Below are 20,884 nucleotides of genomic sequence, written 5' to 3' on the forward strand. Positions count from 1 at the left end.
ATAACAATGCTGGATGGATTGAACAAACGACGAACAACTGTCAACACTACAGTAATATTCCTTATGAACCTTTCACCACTGAAGAAGTCTCGAACATTATCAAAGAGCTTCATAACTGGAAATCTCCTGGACCAGACGGAGTTCAAAACTTCTGGCTAAAGAAGTTTTGGAGTGTTCATGAGCTTTTAACAGTATTTATTAATAATATTATTTCTAATTCACAGGAAATACCATCATTTCTTACTCAGGGAACCACTTATCTAATACCGAAGGATCAAAGTAATACCCAAGATCCAGCAAAGTACCGCCCAATTACTTGTCTTCCAACTTTGTACAAATTGGTCACATCCTGTGTGGCCCGGCGTATCTACCAACATTGTGCTCTGAACAATATCATAGAGCCTCAACAGAAAGGATGCGCTAAGGGCTCCATGGGCTGCAAAGAACAACTTATTATCGACTCAGTCATTTCTAACCAGGCATACACCAAAAAAAGAAACCTTTTTACTGCCTTCATTGACTACAAGAAGGCTTTTGATTCAGTGCCGCATGAATGGCTTATAGATATATTGAAAATATATAAAGTCGATGATAATCTCGTGACCTTTTTGAAGAATATAATGGCAGAGTGGAAGACTAAAATTCACCTTCAAATACCGGGTGAAATTAATATCGAAACTGAAAATATCCCTATTAACCGGGGGCTTTTCCAGGGGGACTCGTTGAGTCCACTTTGGTTCTGCCTAGCAATGAACCCACTATCTCAGCTGCTGAACTCTACTGACTCAGGTTTTAGCATCAAAAATAACAACACTGTTGTAGCGAAGCTTAATCATCTGTTGTATATGGATGATTTAAAACTAATGGCTTCCACTCGAAACCACCTAGATGAGATGCTAAAAACTGTAGAAAATTTCTCAAATGATATCAGTATGAATTTTGGACTAGACAAGTGCCGTATACTAAATATAGTCAGAGGAAAGATTCAGCCCGGAGGTTTCGATATGCAAGATGGCCAAAACATCGAGGCAATGGGTGAAAATGATATATACAAATATCTCGGAGTAAAACAAGCGCGGAAAATTGACCATAAACAAATGAAAACTGAACTAACTTCGGAGTTCGTACGAAGAGTAAGACAACTAAATCGGTCATATCTTAATAGTAAAAATTTGTTTAAGGCATTAAATACGTACGCTTGTTCCGCGCTGAGCTACTCATTTGGTATTATAAAGTGGTCAAAAACAGATATAGAGGATCTTCAGCGGAAAGTAAGAACACTTCTCACAAAGGCGCAAAAACATCACCCACGCAGTGCAGTAGAGAGAACAACATTACCGCGGTATCAAGGGGGAAGAGGACTTATGGATATAGGTGAGCAATTGGATAAACAAATTGCTAATTTAAGAACTTATTTTCAGGTACAGGCTGAGACATCTACTTTACATCGAGCAATTTGCGCAGTAGATGATACGACGCCGCTTAAACTGAGGGAACAAGAAATGCGCATAAACCACCTGACTAAACAAGACAAAATGCGCACCTGGATGAGTAAACCTCTGCATGGGCGACATCTCAATGAGATCAGCCAAGAATATGTCGACAATACAGCGTCGAACTATTGGTTGACATCTGGAAAGATGTTTCCCGAGACTGAGGGTTTCCTACTTGCCATTCAGGATCAGGTTATTCCAACTAAGAATTACCTGAAATATATTGTTAAAGATCCTCAAGTCCAAAATGACAAATGCCGATATGGATGCCAAGCCCAAGAAACCATCCAACATCTTACCGGTGGCTGCCAGGCATTTGTCGGTACTGATTATAAAGAACGCCATGACTCAGTAGGAAAGATTATCCACCAAGAACTAGCTGAAAAACTGGGACTTCTCCAAACCGACCATCTTCCTTATTATCAATACGTCCCTGATAGAATGCTTGAAAATGACAACTACAAGCTATACTGGGACCGCACTGTGCTTACAGACCAACTAGTGGCCCATAATAGACCCGATCTCATACTAGTTAATAAAATTACTAGGCAAACAACACTTATTGATGTGGCGATACCCAACACCAATAATATACGAGTTAAATACAACGAAAAGATCGCCAAGTACAGAAATCTAGAAATACAAATCAGGAGACAATGGAGAATGGAAAGTACCCAGACGATACCCATTATTCTTTCTACCACTGGAGTCATCCCGAAGAGCCTCCTAGAAAACATAAAAAAGCTGGGTCTAAACGAACATCTATATAAGATTATGCAGAAAGCTGTGTTACTTTCGACGTCCAGATGCGTACGAAAATTTTTGGGAGATACACCGACATACCAAGTCACCTAGGACTCGATAACATGGAAAGAGTCCCACCAGAGCTCAATCCTTTTGATACCGTAGGTATCTGGGATGAGTGAATTTTCCCCTTAGAGGGAGTGTGAGCCGTATGGCTAAATCTGGATAATAATAATAATAATAATAATTTTTGCGATTATTTCACGAACTTCAACTAGACACATTGCAAACACTAAATTGTAACTGATTTGGACGGACTTGCATTAACTACATCGTTCAATTTTTGTGTGGTAGGGAAAGTAAAAACCGTGTTGTACTAGTGGGATATATCCGTAAAGTTTTCTTATGCGTATTTAACAGTTTAGTATTTTTTGAACATCTAATGGGACGTATATGACCCACTAGGCACGAAAGGGTTAAAGTGTTGGATTTATTATGTTGGTTAGTTGCATTGTCACACGTATTTAGGGCTTAAAGACAACTTTCTTTTTTTATATATTAAGATATTTCACGCTAATTCTTACGCGAGAAAACTAATATTTTAAATATCTATTGTTACTCATTATTGGTTTACATTTGTGATCTAAATGAACATTTACACTGTTTTGATTATTCACTTAAAAAGTTAAAATAACATATAAACATATTTTATATACCTAAAGCAATACAGACGTCCTATATATTATATTACCTTGTGTGTATTAACGAGTTAACTCACGTGAAGCTAGAGGGTCGCATTTAATAACTCCCTTAACGTATTTCGAATGTGATAAATGGATCGACCGCTTTACCTTAAGCTCGCAGTAAATTATTGAAGGTAATTTTGAGATATTGCAAATTCCAAAGAGACAAAGGTTAACAAAAAAATACCATAGAGACATTTCTGTTTCCGGTGATAAAAGGTAATAACAAAAGATTTGTAAAATAATTCTTCAAATTTATCACTGGGAATTTACAGGTAAAGTTAAACTTTTTGGAGATTGACTAAACTTGCAAATGCAAGCTTGTTTTAAAACAATAAACACTCAGTTGTATGTTAAAACAATATACAAATGTTTTCAGTGTAATGTATCAATTTGGTGTATCAACATAAAAAACTAAAGATATAGGTAAACATGAAATAGCTATTTTATAAAAAATTAACGTTTCGCGACTTCAGTTCGAAAAATCTTCTTATAATATGGTGAGTTCCATTTTATCTAATACTGACGACTCTATAGAGATAATAGATACATTTGTCAACTGCTCTTGACTGATTGTCGATCTTAAATATTTTTTTAAGTTTCAGTTTACAAAAAACATCGTTCAGCAGTGGCAACATATATGAGCAGATTGAGCAGAATGCGAATAGTTGTTGTTAAATTTCGGTAAACTGAAATTAATTCGTTTAAAAATATAAATATTAAAATTTTACAAACATCATTATTTAATTCTTTTAAAAAAGACTGAAGCTGCATAATTTCTTCAAACAAATCGTCTCCCTCTATCTATATCTATAATGATCATTAAATCTGTTTTTTTCCAAATTTCTACACAAAAGTTTTCTGTACTGTCGTGCAAATTATATACATCAACATGATTTTCCAATATGGAAAATCTTTCATTTACTGAAATTAATGCTTGGTCGAGAACACAATAAAAGAAATTAACTTTATATGACATTTTACAAAATCAGTTCATCTTTATGTTCGTAGCTCGACGCTATAATAGGCTCATGGATTCAGATCTAAAATAATCTTTTGCAAACCATTATTTTTGCGCATATTTATAGGAGTCAAAATAGCAAGAGATAAAAAACCAACCAATAGAAGAAGTATCGACAAGTATCGACATGTAAGCACGTTTGGCATTAGCAAGTTTGTCTATAGCAACAATTGTATTATATTTGTTGTCCACGATAAAAACTACATCATATTTCATAGATGTTTCCTCAAAAATATGCTATTTCGATGTGGTAACTACACTTATTTGTGTATCATTATTTCAGATTAGCATTATTTTATCTTCTACTAATAATTACGCAAGTTTGAATATTACTTCGTTGTGGTAAAATGTGTTTAAATTATTTTTACCACGTTTAATTTCTGTTATATACTTACTTTAAAATATCTTTGCCAATAACTTGAACATCAGGGGGCCAACACTTCCTAAACGTGACATCATCCTCTCCGTATCCAGCTACCGTCAAATAGTTGGTCAGAGCATCCAACCAAACATACACTGTCTGAGAAGTATCACCAGGTACTGGTATACCCCATTCGACCCTCGACGTTGGTCTTGAAATAGAAAGATCTTGGAGACCATCTTCTTTATTTAATAGGTCTAAAAGAATTTTATGGAACTTCTTTGGTCTTACTGCATGCTCTGCAAAATATATAGCACAGTTAATTATTCATAAATTTATGTTTAAATTTATGATATTTTTGTTTTTTGAAAGCTTCTTTTATGTCTTCTACATTATACTACATTGAAATATAGTGTTTAAAATATTGAATATTTTTATTCAAATTTTTTTAGGTTGTGTCTCTCTTTTATTTAACCTTTATTTTACCCATTAAATTTTTTTTTTCGTCAGGATGACTCAGTGAGCTTGTGTCTCTTTAACATTATTACAGATGAGATAATAAAGAAAAAGAAAAAGTGTAAAATGAGAGGATATGGGATGTTAGATAAAGGTGGTCAAATCGTGTGTTACGCAATTTAATTTCACACCCAAATCGTTGAGCATGGTGATATCAGCTGCTAAAATGAAATTTATGACAATATCAAAGACACCTTTAAGATGTAAAACTTGAGATCAATGAATCAATTATCCAGCAAGAGATGAAGTTTAAATACTTAGGCTTGGAAACATACTGAATACTATGGAAAGCTAATATAAGGCCTGTTATGACATACACTGAACAGATTAGACGAGAAATAATAAAAATCAAAAGATTGCTTGAAACAACAAAAATGAAGGCTTCGGGCATAGCTTCTAGACAAAGAAAAAAGTGAAAATATAAGAAATAGAAATATAGACAATATTAATGGTTGGGTGCTAAAGAGAAAAAATAGTGAAATGAACATATTAACAAAATGGAAGAAAGACGAACGTTGATGGACGTGGATGAAGTTTAAACAAGCGATTCGCCTAGAATAATGACAAAAAAAGAAATTTTTGTTTGGTCTTTCTTCTTTTTATCTGGTAACCCGTTAACCTAGGGCGTGAGAAGTTAACGGGTTAATTTCGATATTACCATGGCTACACAGGAAGTAGCAGCAAAAACAAAAGATTGGTCAGTCTTGCCAGATTATACCGGAACGGAACATCGATACATCGGATTCTTGATAACTGGAGCAGGAACTACAAACAAGGTTCGCACATCCGGGATGTCCAGAGTCGGATGCGGCGACGGTTACGACTAGAAACCATATGAGGAACTCATTAAATTGAGAGTAGGTTTGATACAGGGTCAAACGTCAACAGTGGAAAACCTGGGATGAGCCATGACAGAAGCTGTAGAAGGCAGTAGAATAGGTCGTCGACAGGTTAGCAGGATGCCATACTGGTGGAGTGCGGACATCGAAGAGCTCAGAGATGATTGCATAGCCATGAGGAGAATGATAACGAGGGCAAGGGGCAGAGCAGGGATGAACTCTGTTGTCGTCGATGTCGTGATGAATACCGCGCACGAAAGAGAGAACTCTACAGAAAAATAGATATAGAATAGTATAGAAAAAAGAAGGCATTGGAGAGAACTGTGTGACAAGCTGGATGAGGACATCTTTGGTCAGGGATATAGGATCGCAATGAAAAAGTTCCATGCGTACCCCTCATACAAAATACCACTAGACAAAAAGCTTAAGGTAACACGAGAGCTTTTTTCGTCCGGCAGATTGCATGGAATATGGAGGAACGAGGGAGCTAAGCGGGCCGTACCCTTTACCATAGAGAAATTACCCGGTAAAGGGTCTAGGACGCGCGGTACCTAGGTGGCTTATCAAGCACATGAATCCATTGCTTGAAGCATAGACATTTCCTGAAGCTTGGAGGACATCAAGGTTGGTATTGCTTCCCAAAACTGGCGACAAATATCGCCCCATATGCCTCCTTCCATGCATCGGAAACTTGTACGAGAGGATGCTGTGAGGACGGATCGACGACACTATTGAGAGATCAGGAGGTCTATATCCGAGATATTTCGGATTCTGCAAAGGTAAGAGCACAGTTGACGCAATTTTGAGTGTAATAGAGGCATTGCACAACATTGGGGACGAACAGCGCTGGGCAGCTCTGCTGCTCTTCGATGTTAGAAATGCATTCAATACTCTGCAGTGGAAAGAGATGATGCGGGCATTGGAAGAGAGGAAGTGTCCTAACTATCTGATGAAGGTGATGGCGGATTATCTTTCTGAGAGAAAGATCATGGTTGAAAAGGGCACGCTCGTTGACGTAACGGCTGGAGTCCCACAGAGATCGGTCCTGGGTCCGACGCTATGGAACCTGGCATATGACGGGATCATGAACGCTTCGCTTTTGCAGATGATCTCGCTGTGTTGGTAGTAGCGGGGGACGAGCCGGATCTTCGATTTCGGGTAAGACATACGGACAACGTCGTGAAAGACTAGATGGCAGATCACGGACTAGAACTCGCAGCAGAGAAGACCGAAGCCATTATTCTAAAGGGTAAACGGAAAAGACAAGGGACGGAACTCCAATGTGCAGGGGTAAAACTAACTTCAAAGAAAAGCGTCAAATATCTGGGACTGACACTATACCAATATGGTGGATGTGGGGGGCATATACGGGTGGTAGTCCAGAAGGCAGCGAAGAGTGCGGCTGCGAAATGAAGAGAAATACCAGCCGGACCAACGACAAAGATAAGATATAGATAAGAGAAGGTAGTACTCCGAAAGTGCCGTCATCCTTACAGCGGCCATCCCATTTTCGAAGTACGGTAAGTGCGACAGTAAACTAGAAGAGGGCGGTTTTAGTTGGTAGGTAGGATAACAGGAAGGCATCTGTTTGCAGGACTTTCTTCTTCTAAGGGGAAATGGGCTCGGATGTACTCCTCTACCCTAAATACAACGGCCTGGTACGGATTTCTTTTTAGAAATTTCAACCCTCAGAGAAACAAAAAGGGAGTGAGAGGCCTGTGGAAGCCGAACATGGCTGATAAAAGTAGGGAGGTGGATAAACATCCATGGTGATTCGATCCTCGCCAGTATTTAAGTGAGTCGAAGGCAATTTCAACAAGCAGGGTCCTCTGTAGGATATTTAGTCAAATAGGGGCTGATACTGAGAGGATAGCTGAGTGTACTCGCTAAGCGAGTAAACTAAACTTTTTCAAAAATGTACTTACCATTCGTTTTAAGCCAATAATTAAGATCGTCCTGGAATTGACTCAACTTGAACATATAGTTTTCTTCACTACTCCATTCCACTGGATGGTTGCTCTCAGATGACACCAAAACTTTGGTACCATCGTTTTTTGTAATTTCATTTAGTTGGGATTCGGTTAAAAATGTTTCGTCTGAGACGCAGTACCATCCCTCATATTTTGATTTATAAATATATTGATTTTCGTCAAGGATTTTCTGAAAGAAATTATGTAAATAGTATGATATACTATTTAAAACAAGAAGTAGTTAAATGTGTTTCGTGTTGTGTTAGGAGGACATCCTATCTTTAGGCTCTTTCATTTGGTCTGTATTTATCGGACTTTATTTTCTATCCAAGAAGGTCTCAATAAGAAACTCAGCAGTGTATGGGTTATGTTATAGAGGTAGCACCTTTTATCGGAACGACCACATCGAGCGTCATAGAGATGGTTTTTGATAACTGGTCCTCATAAGACACCTAACTCTCACTTATGGCTCCAAGTGCCACACCCTGTGCAACTGCATTGGTCTAGACTAAGTCTAGACTAAGTGAGGGTAGCCAGATATGGTGAAAAATTGACCGAGTGATTACCGGTATAAGCAATCCCCCCACTAACTGGCCAACGGCTCCGGGCGGATGAGCTAATAAGTGGAAGGGCACCTTTTTGTCCTAAGATTGGTAAATTGGTCTTGAAGGCGGAGGAACTTATTAACAATGGTCAACGACATAAAGATGCAGAAAGAAGGCAACGGGGAACCACTGCATTAAAGACTCGGAGAGTACCCCTAGTATAATCAGCAATAGAAGAAGAAGAATAACTCCCATACAGAAGATTATGCACGTGGAAATCACCTCAAGATACTTTAGGCCACATAGTCAGAAATCAAATAGATTACATTATAATTAATAAAAGATTCGGTAACAGCATTACATCAGTCAAGACATACTCAGGAGCCAATATCAAGTCAGACTAACCCACTGATTTGCTAAATGAGGCTCAGGCTAAAGAAGATTCGACGTAGTGTCAACCCAATATAAGATATCAGGCTACTCAAAGACCAACGCACAGACCAGAATGTAAAACAGAGTATACATAGCAATTTGAATACCGTTATTCAAATTGATTTATTAGACCAGGAGCTTCACATTCCTGTGACCACTTCATTGAAAAATTGCATAGAGTTTCACAAGACATACAAGAAAAATTCCTGAAACCACAAAAAATGAAGAAAAAATCGTAGGTGACAAATGAGATTCTAGATATGATGGAAGACAGGCGAAAGTTCAAAGATCAGGACAAGACATTAAACAAAGAGATCAAAAAAGCAATCAGAATGGCTAAGGACACACAGCTAAGAAAACAATGTGCGGAAATAGAGCTACTACAACAGAAACACGATTCATTCAATATGCACAAAAAAGTTAAAGAAGCTGCAGGCTTATACAAGCCTAGAAGAGTTGGATGTTTGACAGACAACCAAGGTAATCCACTACTAAGTGTGGAAGAGAGACTAGACACTTGGAAGAAATATGTGGAAGTAACATTTGCAGGTGAAAGGCAGATTGCCATTGAAGACATAGAATGCCAAACAGGACCCCCGATTACCATTGAAGAAGTCACGGCAGCTATTAGAAAAACTAAAGATAGTAAAGCTGTAGGGCCTGACAAATTTTATACAGAATTCCTGAAACTTATGGACGAACAAGGAATACAATGGATAACGACTATATTTAACAAAATATATATAACTGAAAATATTCCCCAAAGCTGGATAAAGTCGACCTTCGTAACTATACCAAAAAAATTAAATGAAAGAACATGCGAAGACTACAGAATAATTAGCCTAATGAGCCACTTACTTAAAACGTTTTTAAAAGTGATACATAACAGAATATATAAAAAAATATGAAGAACGAGTGTCATGGACACAATTTGGATTCCGCGATACCTTAAGCACCCAAGAAGCTCTATTCGCTATACAAGTGTTTATCCAGAGGTGCAGAGATGTCAACTGTGATATACATATTTGTTTTATCGACTACAAAAAGGAATTTTATAGAGTAAAACATGACAGGCTCATATCCTCTTGAAAGAAGCGGGCTTGGATGATAGAGACTTGCGAATTATATTTAATTTATATTACCACCAAACTGCCCACATTAAAGTGGATGACCAGTTGACAGAGACAATCGCCATAGACAGAGGAGTTAGACAAGGATACATTCTGTCTCCAGCGGTATTTAACATGTACTCGGAGCGTATCTTCGAGCAAGCACTGGGACAAGTAGAGGAAGGCGTCTTAGTTAACGGAGTGCGTCTAAACAACATAAGATATGCTGACGACGCAGTAGTTTTTGCAGATAGCCTAGATGGTTTACAAACAATAATGTCGCGCATATCAGATATAAGTCGAGAATATGGGCTGGATCTCAATACGAATAAAACAAAGTGCATGGTAGTTAGTAAGCGCGAAATATTAAAGACACATCTTTTAGTAAACCAACAGCCAATTGATATGGTAAACAGCTACACATATCTTGGTACTAACATAAACAGTCAATGGGACCACTCTACTCATATAAAACAACGCATAGGGGAAGCAAGATTAGCGTTCGTAAAGATGAAGTCTCTTTTCAGAAGTCACGATTTACCACTTAGTACCAAAATCTCTATCATCAGATGCTATGTATTTTCTACATTATTATACGAGTAGAGGCATGGACGCTCTCGTAAGCTTCTTTAGGAAAGCTGGAGGCCTTCGAAATGTGGTATTACAGGCGCATGTTACAAATTTCATGGAAGGATCGTGTGACTAATATTGAGGTCCTACGTAACAGAATCAAAGAGCGCAAATTAGAATATCTTGGCCATGTTATGAGAAATGAACATAGATTTGGCTTATTGCAACTTATTTTTCTGGGCAAGGTATTTGGAAAAAGAGGGCCAAGGAGAAGAAGAATATATTGGCTTCAAAACCTAAAGAAGTGGTGCAATACGTCTACAACCGGACTATCGCCAACATCCGGAATGGATAAGCACCGTAAGAAGAAGAATATACAAATAAATATTCTATTTACAATATATACAAACCGGCGGTAGAGACGGAACTTAAGGAATCTAGGGATATTGAAAGATCACAAGAGATCGGGATATACGTTCCGTACAGGAACAGGAGAATACTCAACTCATCACGCTGTAAATGTTCTAGACAAAAAAGAGATATCGAAGCTCAAAACGCTGTAAGACTTTATGCTAAGGTCTAAAATTATTTAATAATCTTTTTTTTTTTTAGAACAATTTCCGGAGTGGAATTTGAAACGTCAAATTTTTTAGGTAAAATATAATTATCATTACAATCAATTGTGGCTTATTCCCATATAAACATAGTATTTAATTTAATTACCGGTCCCAAAATATATTCCGAAATGTACCTCGAAATATTTATCATTAATATTTAATCATAATAAGGTAATAACGAAAAGTTTACGAAATAAAGCAAATTTCAAAAAGTAAATGTAAAGATTGTGTAACACAACGGTATCAAATTTTTAACGAAATACCAACATTGTCGGAATTCATGTATATTAAATAAGAGGCTAAAGTTGAATAATGTCAACAAAGCCCAAAATCACCGAAAATAGAAAATATTCTGAATAAGAAGACTACAAAACGAGCTACTAAAATATGCAGACAGCGTCTGGCATTAGCAGGCCTGTTGTCCTCTTCGTTACAAATTATGGTGACAGATTATAATTGATAAATGTCCTTTTTGAAGCCGGTTTATTACATTGTGAATGTGTGTATATATGTTTGAGTGGGTAGAATGAGTCTTGTACTGAAATTAAATAAAAGTTCTAATCCGACAAATCTTAATGAATTATAAAATAACGAATCGCTGGAAAAGTTTAAGTAATAGTAACATTGGTAAAAATTTTAAAAGGGGTTGTACGTAAGAACCTTTAAATATTTGAATACACATTTATTAGATACAGCACTGAAGCTTACTAGAAACATTATTACTTATCAGATAAATTTTTTTGTTCTGAAATACAAATTATTTTGTTTTTTTCTGGGTACTACAAAAAAATGTAATAATACAGTGGAACCTCGATTATCCGTCTATCCATACATAAGTTATATTGACTACATAAGTAAAAATTTAGTCATCAATTCATTTTGTTTGAGCATTGCGATAGCCAAACGAAATTCGTTGAAATGTACCCGTGCAGTTATGCCACCACCGCATTTTTTCATATAAATAATTTTTGTTTTTATTCAGGGCTTTGGATTAAATTTCAATTTAAATAGGTAATGATAAATGATACCGGGCTTTTAGAGTTCTACTTTTAGAATCGCAAGCCGAAAATAAATGCGCACAGCACAATAATTATTACAGTGAATATCTGTATCTAATAATCTATCTTCGGTTCCAATTCGAACATTGATTGTGTCGCAGTCGTTTGATCAATTAAGTTTTGAAAAATGAAGCCTTCCACATCTGGAGCATCAAAAAGGAAACGTGTTGTTTTGTCAATTGAAAAAAATACAAATTATTGCAGAACTAAAGAAAAGTGTTTCTGCTGTCGCATTGAGCAAAAAGTATGATGTTCCGAGAACAAAAACCAATGATTTAAAGAAAAATGCTGAAGGAATTGAAAAGTATGCTTCGCAAATGGAATCGTTGGATGGCCGGGTGAAACATCGTAAGACAATGAAAAAAGGCATAAATGAATTGCTCGACACGGCTCTGTATTTGTGGTTCTTTCAAAAAAGAAGCGAAGATGCTCCTTTGTCTGGACCAATTGTTGCCGAAAAAGCGTTGTTTTTCTTGAATGGCGATCCTTCATTCAAACGAAGCAGCGGTTGGTTGGAAAAGTTCAAAAATCACCACGGTATATGGGAACTGAAAATCGAAGGCGACAAATTGAGCGCCGCAAGTATTGAAGTCGTTGACGAATATAAAAGAAAGTTTTAATCGATGAATATGGTTTGACACGCGATCAAGTGTCCAATGCGGATGAAACTGGTTTAAATTACAAAGCATTGCCAACGAAAACACTCGCTGCACTGTCTGAAAAATATGCACCCGGATTTAAAACGCAAAAGCAACGAATCACAGCAATGATGTGTTCAAATGCAAGTGGTGACCATCGCCTTACTTTATTATTGATTGGTACAGCAAAAAAACACGTTGTTTCAAGGGCATAAATATGAACGCGCTTTCCGTTAACTACTACGCACAACATAATGCATGGATGTCCCAAGAAATATTCGCTGACTGGTTCGAAAAGATATGTACTGCAAACCAAAATTTGTTTATCTATTTTTCTAACGTCTTCTTTTTAGGTTTTTATACCGGACGTTCGACAATACTTGCAAGCAAAAAATCTGCCAACAAAAGCGATTCTCATTTTGGACAATGCACCTGTCGATCCTGAAGCCGGTATGCTGCGAAGTGACTATAGAAATATCACGAGCTCTTTTCTGCCTTTTCACGCGAATACAACATCATTGATACAGCCAATGGATCAATCGGTCATTGAAACATTCAAAAGAAGATACAGAAAAAAATGTATTCAAAACCTAGTTATGGAAGAGGAATATTCTTTGCCAGAATACTGGAAAGCATATAATTTAAAACACGCAGTCGACAACGCTGAAAAGAGCGTGGATTAAATTATGGCCTAAATCAACTCAAGATGAAGTTTTCGTTGCCTAAAGATGGCATTAACGAATGCTTAATTTGTGACGTGGACGCAAACGGCTATCGATTGCTGACAGATGATGAAATCGTTGAAATGGCAACAGAGGCAGACAAAACTGATTCAAAAGCTGACACAGACTTTGACGGTGACGATGTTAATGATGCTATTGCTCACAAAGATTAATACCAATCAACTACTATCAACCAATAAAGTCGACTTTTATAACTTTTAAATAGTACTACACCCTTTTTTAAAAACCAAATTGTTCCAACGGAAAAAAGGCAGTGCTAATCAAATGAAATTCCAACCGGTACTTAATAATCATTTTAAAAGTTTTCATGACACATGATAATAAGGAAATAGGTAGATAAGATTTTTCTGTGGTTTGGGGATTGGTACAACTAAAACATTTTTACACACCTCAATGACAGCATTATATAACCAAATATCGTTAAAAATTTCTAAAAGAAATAATTTACCGACAATTGGTAAATTCCATATTGATCCATACCCGGAGCTGTGTTACTGGTATCTATTGAATTCTTTACGTCCTGATCGGCTGAACAGTGGGTGATATTTTGCAAAAAAAATATATCCAGTCATAGTTACTTTTACTTTACATTTAGGGTTAGGTGAGGGAATTCTGGGCATTTTTTTGCCTGTTGCCATATTTCCTTAGACTTAAACTTAAACTATTTTTTTTTTAATTTCAGAGCAGTAGTTAACCCAGTAACTCGTATCTTGTGTTTTAAATTTTTTTTTATGTTTCCTTTTTTTCGTAACCTGTATATAATTTTCCTTATAACTGTTGTTTATACCTATAAAACTTTTTAATAAAAACTTTTTTGTGATTCATGGTATACAGCCAACTATAGAAATTTCATTTTCCATGTGGGTCCTACAAATTAACTTTCAAACGGAGATTAAACAGCTGCATTTTGAGTGTTCATAACACGAAATATACTCACCCAAAATTTCCTCACTGTATTTTTATGGTTATCCCCGCTTGTTCTTATATAATTGGTGCAGCCGATATCGAACTCCGAAACCAATTTTTCAAATTGGGATGAAATTTTATCGCAGTAAACCTTAGCAGAAGTGCCGTTTTTATTAGCAGCTTGTTGAATTTTCGAACCGTGTTCGTCTGTACCTGTTGAAAATTTTATTAAACGTCCCTTTCGATATATTTGCTGCCATCTTTGAGCAGCATCCGCTATTAAGGAACTGTAGAGGTGGCCTATGTGGGGACCTAAAACAAAACGAAGCTCTATTTAATACGATCGCTGCGTCTACAATATCTGACGAATATTTTTCGAGGTACATAGTTTTCATATATAAAGCCGAACAGGTCTAAAAAATGCTTGTTCTGTCGTATTTCAAGTGATTTAAGTTTTATTATATTATTATTATATTTCCACAACACTTCATTTTAAAATGTTTAATAAAAAATCCTTTACAAAAGGTATATTTATTTAAATGGACCCTTTCAGGCTAAATCATAGAATGTTTTCGGAATAAATATTCCATCTTCAGTGCTGCTACTAGGTATAGATGTTTAGAGCCACTAAATACATGGGTGAAAATCATTTAAACGTTATTTAATTGGTATTAGGTTATAGTCATGGTTGCTGATAATTTTTACTATAATATATTTTATGTCATACTAGTTTATTATTGTGTTTTTAACGCTTAGTTACCAATGACGTAATAGTGTAATTTATGGCTCGCACGCATGTGTTCTACATGGTTTTCTGTCATCCAGTGCTGTAATATTTCATATTCCTTGTCGTAGGCATCTCTCGACTTATGTGGTAGTAACTTTTGCGTTGCTTTTTCCGCTTTTTTTTTAAATTTGGTTAGGGATCTCAAAAATATCTTGCATTTTCACGGTTTTAGTTTGACACGTTTGACAGCATTTCCGTAACGTAGCAATATAAGACAGACGATAGAATGTCTACTAGTAAATATATTGTCCAAATGAAATCGAGTTTTTGGACTTATTTCGAACATATTTATTTGTAGATGCAATAACGAACTAGTATGACATAAAAATTTGTATGCACCGCGGGTATTAATAGATGTATACGCCCTCGGTAGACTTACAAACCCCCGGACCAGAGGTCCTCAGGTTTTTAACATCGTCGCCCTCTTGGCATAAACATCTGTTTAATACCCTGGGTACATAAATACTTAACTATAATGGCTCTAAACATGTATACCTAGTAGCAGGGCTGTATATAGAATATTTATATCAAAAACGTTGTGTGACTTAGCCAAAAGGGTTTATTTAAATAAATATCTTCTTTTACTTCTTGGAGATCTTTCGATCTGTTTAATTCTGAAGCTGCCTCTGGTTAATTTTCTGAGAGGTAGATTGCCAACTATCCCTCCATCTTTTAGGTGGTCTTCCGGGAGGTCTTGAACTGGGCGGGTTGTTTTCTATGGCAATTTTTGGGAGTCTATTCTCATCCATTCGTCTTACATGACTGTACCACATCCTTTTACGCTGCCTTCCCCATAAATAAATATATCTTTTATAAAAGATTTTTTAATATAAATGTGTGATATACATTTATTTAAATAAATATACCTTTTATAAAGGATTTTTTAATAAAAGTGTGATATACTTACACGTATATAAGGAAAGAATTCATGGTACCACAAATAGGTGTAAGTGGTTTATTCGCTTTATGAACTTTCGGCACGCAATAAAATGAGGTGTCTTGCTATAATAGGGTGTAATTAATCTTCTTTGATAATTTTTTAAATAATCTTTAGACTTGAATAAAGTTCTAGATATTCTGTTTTCCAAAGGCTTCGTTGGATCCTTTGTTTATGGAGTATGGAATATGCAGTGAGTAGTAATAATTGTAATAATATTCCATTGTTATAGATTTTGATGGGTCTTCTGCGCAACACATTATTTGTGTTGATTTCTGATGATGATAAAGGTCAAGATATTTAGTAAGTACTTATTTATTTATTACAAATCGCGAGACGTACACCGGAAAACAAAACTCCGGGTCTATAAAACAATAATCAGGCCCATAGTAAGTTATGGTTGTGAAACATGGGTGGTGACACAGAAATCTGCCAATGCATTAGATGTATTTGAAAGAAAAATATTACGTAGGATACTGGGCCCAATAAGTGAAAACAACAACTGGCGAATTAGGTATAATAGATAAATATACGAGCAATATAGCGAACCAACTCTAGCACAATACACTAAACTGCAGAGATTACGGTTGGCAGGACACGTGGTTCGCATGCATGAGAATAGAATCCCCAGAAAATTACTAAATGCAAGAATGCAGGGAAAAAGACCTGTTAGAAGACCTAAAAAGAGATGGGAAGACGAAATCGATGAGGATGCCAGGAACTGCCTGGGAACGCGTTCATGGAAAAGAACAGCGGTAAATCGAAATGATTGGAAAAGCCTGTTGAAGGAGGCCAAGGCCAGATTTGGGCTGTAGTGCCATTGGATGGATGGACTTATTTATTTATTAGTTTAATAGATTTATTTATTAGTTATATTGATATATTATAAAAATATGTCTTACATTTTTAATTGTAATATTATACTTTTTAGATTATGCTAGGCCTTCTACGTCTCAGCAAGATATCTTAATATTTAATAAGTCGAATTTAACAGTGCCTGTAAAGTTTTAAAAGTATACTGTATCTGAGGCCCTTGCAAAATTGTTTTACATATTGTGTAAATTTTCAAATTTTTCATCATTCGATTATAAAATGTATTTAAATACTCGTTTAAATATATTATTATTAGACTTCCTCTGTATATGTGGTGTAAAAGTGTAAATGCAATTGTAAAGAGCAGGGGCCAGAAATTTATTAACTTCATAAAAAGTAATTCAGAAAATACTAGGATAGATCCTATGAATATCCCATTTTCGGCTTATATTCTAGAGTTCTCAGTGTCCACCTGTTATGATCATATCTGGCTATATAACTGGCCCAGCGCCATTTCATTTTTGTAATTTCTTCCACGATATCCCTGATCTTTGTTCTACATCTTATCTCAGTGGTTCTACTCTTGTTTCTCAGTAATATTCCAAGCATGTTTTGTTCCATTAAGTTTGTAGGAATGGAGAATGGAGATGTTTTTCAATATATATGCTAGTTTACCGAAAACGGCCCATGCCAGTTGTGTTATTTTAAATTCAGCATCTTTAGTTGGTTTTCCAGTTTGATGACACGACCCAGGTATACATAATGTTCAACATTTTCTATAGTATGGTTTGTATTGTTACATTTGTCTGGTCCTGGCTATAATTTTTGTTTTACTTTATTTATACTCTTGTATTTAGTTCCTTTTTAAGCATACGGCTCTGGAAACTTCATTTAATTGTTGTAACATTTCATTTACTTCTTGGATATTATTTACTAAAAACTATGTGATCTGCAAATCTCAAATGGTTAAGTATGATCTGTCAATGTTTATATTCTTGTCCTATTTTAATTTCTTTAAAATGTGTTCTAGTATAAGGGTGTATAGCTTGGGAGAAATAGTATGTCCTTGTCTCACTCCTCATTGTAGTACATAGTTACATATTTTACTTTTATTATACGTAGTTACATATTTTACTTTTATTGTGCATAGTTTACTTTTTATTTATATATGTTTGTGTATAAAATACATTAGATAAATAATAAAGCTCTAACACACTAACATGAATAACATAGCAGGACTAAAGTGCCTCACACTGCCCTGCATTATTCAGTAAATATTTCATATGAGGGTTCTTGTACCCGCGACCCTCATATGGCAATTATTTTGATGAAAGTAGCCTCTCAAGGCATGGTATAGGGTGGAGGAAAGCCTGGGGAGCATTGGGGCTCGATGGAGTGGTCCCTAGTTTCCTTGGACCAATCCTTCTCACTTAATTGAATTGTATGCCCAACTATCCATATGGTTATGCAAATATCTTCGGGTTGGATTTACTTATTTTGGTTGTTTGCTCGTGGGTAATTGCATCTATCATTTTGTAGGTCACAGTGAATATATGGCAAGTTCAGCATGGAACCCAGTTTCGTAGAGAATAACACAGATCCCTGTATAATGATGGGACCAGGTGAAGACTATAATGGTAGCGATGACTCAGAAGATCTATCTTGGAATTGTTTCGAGTTTTTTAAGTTTGTAGGAATGGAGAATGGAGATGTTTTTCAATATATATGCTAGTTTACCGAAAACGGCCCATGCCAGTTGTGTTCTTTTAAATTCAGCATCTTTAGTTGGTTTTCCAGTTTGATGACACGACCCAGGTATACATAATGTTCAACATTTTCTATAGTATGGTTTTGTATTGTTAAATTTGTCATTGTTATGGTCCTGGCTATAATTTTTGTTTTACTATAGTTCCTTTTTAAGCATACCGCTCTGGAAACTTCATTTAATTGTAACATTTCATTTACTCCTTGGATATTATTTGCTAAAAACTGTCATAAGAGGGATAATCATATTATCCCTCTGTAATTCAATGCAAATTTTGATTCCTCAAATTGCATAAAGTAAATTCCAAAAATAAATAAATTTTTAAGAAAATATGTGTTTTATTTTGTTGTTCTCAAGACTTTGGTGTTTTAATGTAATGGAAAACAGAGATAGTCATAAAATAATAAATAAAAACTTATCCTGTACCAAAACATAAGTATGTCTCTCTATCTGATATGTACATTTATGGTATATAAAATTGGACATTTTCAAACAAAGAATATATTTTTTGGCATAAAATAAGTTTTTATTTGTTATTTTATAACTATATTTATATTTAAAATTCAAAACAGTTGGAATTTGCTGCCTAAAATTCGGGAACAAACTTTTTGAATTTCCCGCCTAAAATTCAGAATATATGTTTTGAATTTGCTGCCTAAAATTCAGAGCATACTTTTGAATTTCCTGCCTCAAATTCACGCCTGTGCTGTGACTCTGGTCTATCTTGTATTATATGTCTATGGTTGAATTCACGTGTGTCTTATTTATTAGTACTAATAAATATACATTTATACTATTAAATATATAACAAAAATATAAGATTATAAACAATAAATTTGCAATAAAAAACGGGTGTGGCAGTCCAGTGGGACTGCCGGTAGAAGTTACACTTCTATACACGCATTCGCCGTTATAAATTTATTTGGAAGTCAATCTGCACAATCATTACATATGTAATGCTACAGGTAACACCTAGCAGAAAGAGAAACAGAATTAATAACAACTTACTAACAATTAATAAACAAAATTTGACCTGTAATAGGAGTATAGTAAATGAAGGATTGAATCAATATTTTGATGAAAATGTATATTTTTATTTTCATATATGTATGAAAGCAGTTGAATGCAAAAAATTTTTTACACATACTCTGCAGTAAAATTCATTGTTTATTTTGTTATTAATATAAAAATACAATACAATACACTGCAACATAATTCAATATAATAATACAATACAAATTAAAATGCAATATTCATAAGTATTTAAAAATGACAATAATATACATAAAAAAATACACTACAATACAGTGCAACATAATTCAATATAATAATAAAATACAAATTAAAATGCAATATTCATAAGTATTTAAAAATGACAATAATATACATAACTTTTCTATTTACGCATATGTTTAATTTATCATGTAATAATATTAATAAAAAAGTCCTCCCCGACTGGGAATCGAACCCCGATCTCCAGCGTGACAGGCAAGGATACTGACTACTATACTACCGAGGACATGACACAAACGGATTTCTTCTTCTTCTTCGTTTGTTTTTGGGTTTCGATTATATAATCATTTACCCAGTACATGTAAGGTTATGCTCGTCTTGCTCTAGGCAATGCACAACCAGGGATAAATTTCTACTTCTGTTTACTTTACTGCTAATTGACAACTGGGTGATACTGAAAGATCAGCTTTTCCATTTGTTTATCTTCTTCATTTAAGGTTACTGTTTACTGCTAATTGACATCTGGGTGATACTGAAAGATCAGCTTTTCCATCACAAACGGATTTCAAAATTGACAGTTCTGGGTCATACAGTGATTTATTGAGATTATTATTTTGAAATACAAAAGACTAATATAATTATGAACATTGAATAAATAATAATATTAATAAATATTTTATATTATATATATATATATATATATATATATATATATATATATATATATATATATATATATATATATATATATATATATGTATAATATATAATATTAAATATATATACAAAAGAAACATTTTTATATTCGAGAGAGGAAGAGAGAGAAAATATATCTTCTGTCTCTCTCTTACTCATTATCTTACATATGTAATGATTTCACAGATTCGCTCCCATACAAATTTCCAACGTCGAGCGCGCGTATAGAAGTATAACTTCAATAATTGTTTTTTATAGATTCAATAGAGAAAGTTTAACTCAAAATAGGTAACAAATTATGACGGGTTATGATAATTTTGTCATTAAAATTATTGAAAATATTCAAAG

The 20,884-nt window shown here is 35.0% G+C and overlaps 1 protein-coding gene across 1 annotated transcript in view; it reads right to left on the bottom strand.

The window, feature by feature from the left end:
• MetRS-m (Methionyl-tRNA synthetase, mitochondrial) overlaps window positions 1-20,884 on the bottom strand; it is a 96,462-nt gene that overhangs the window by 70,206 nt on the left and 5,372 nt on the right. The window contains exons 2-4 of the mRNA XM_072523430.1: window positions 14,337-14,617; window positions 7,643-7,877; window positions 4,397-4,661 (exon numbers count right to left, since the gene is read on the bottom strand). Coding sequence (XP_072379531.1) covers window positions 4,397-4,661; window positions 7,643-7,877; window positions 14,337-14,617 — 781 coding nt within the window. The remainder of the gene's footprint in view (window positions 1-4,396; window positions 4,662-7,642; window positions 7,878-14,336; window positions 14,618-20,884) is intronic.

Source organism: Diabrotica undecimpunctata, chromosome 2 (assembly GCF_040954645.1).
Source record: "Diabrotica undecimpunctata isolate CICGRU chromosome 2, icDiaUnde3, whole genome shotgun sequence".
In the NCBI taxonomy this organism is placed as follows: Eukaryota; Metazoa; Arthropoda; class Insecta; order Coleoptera; family Chrysomelidae; genus Diabrotica; species Diabrotica undecimpunctata.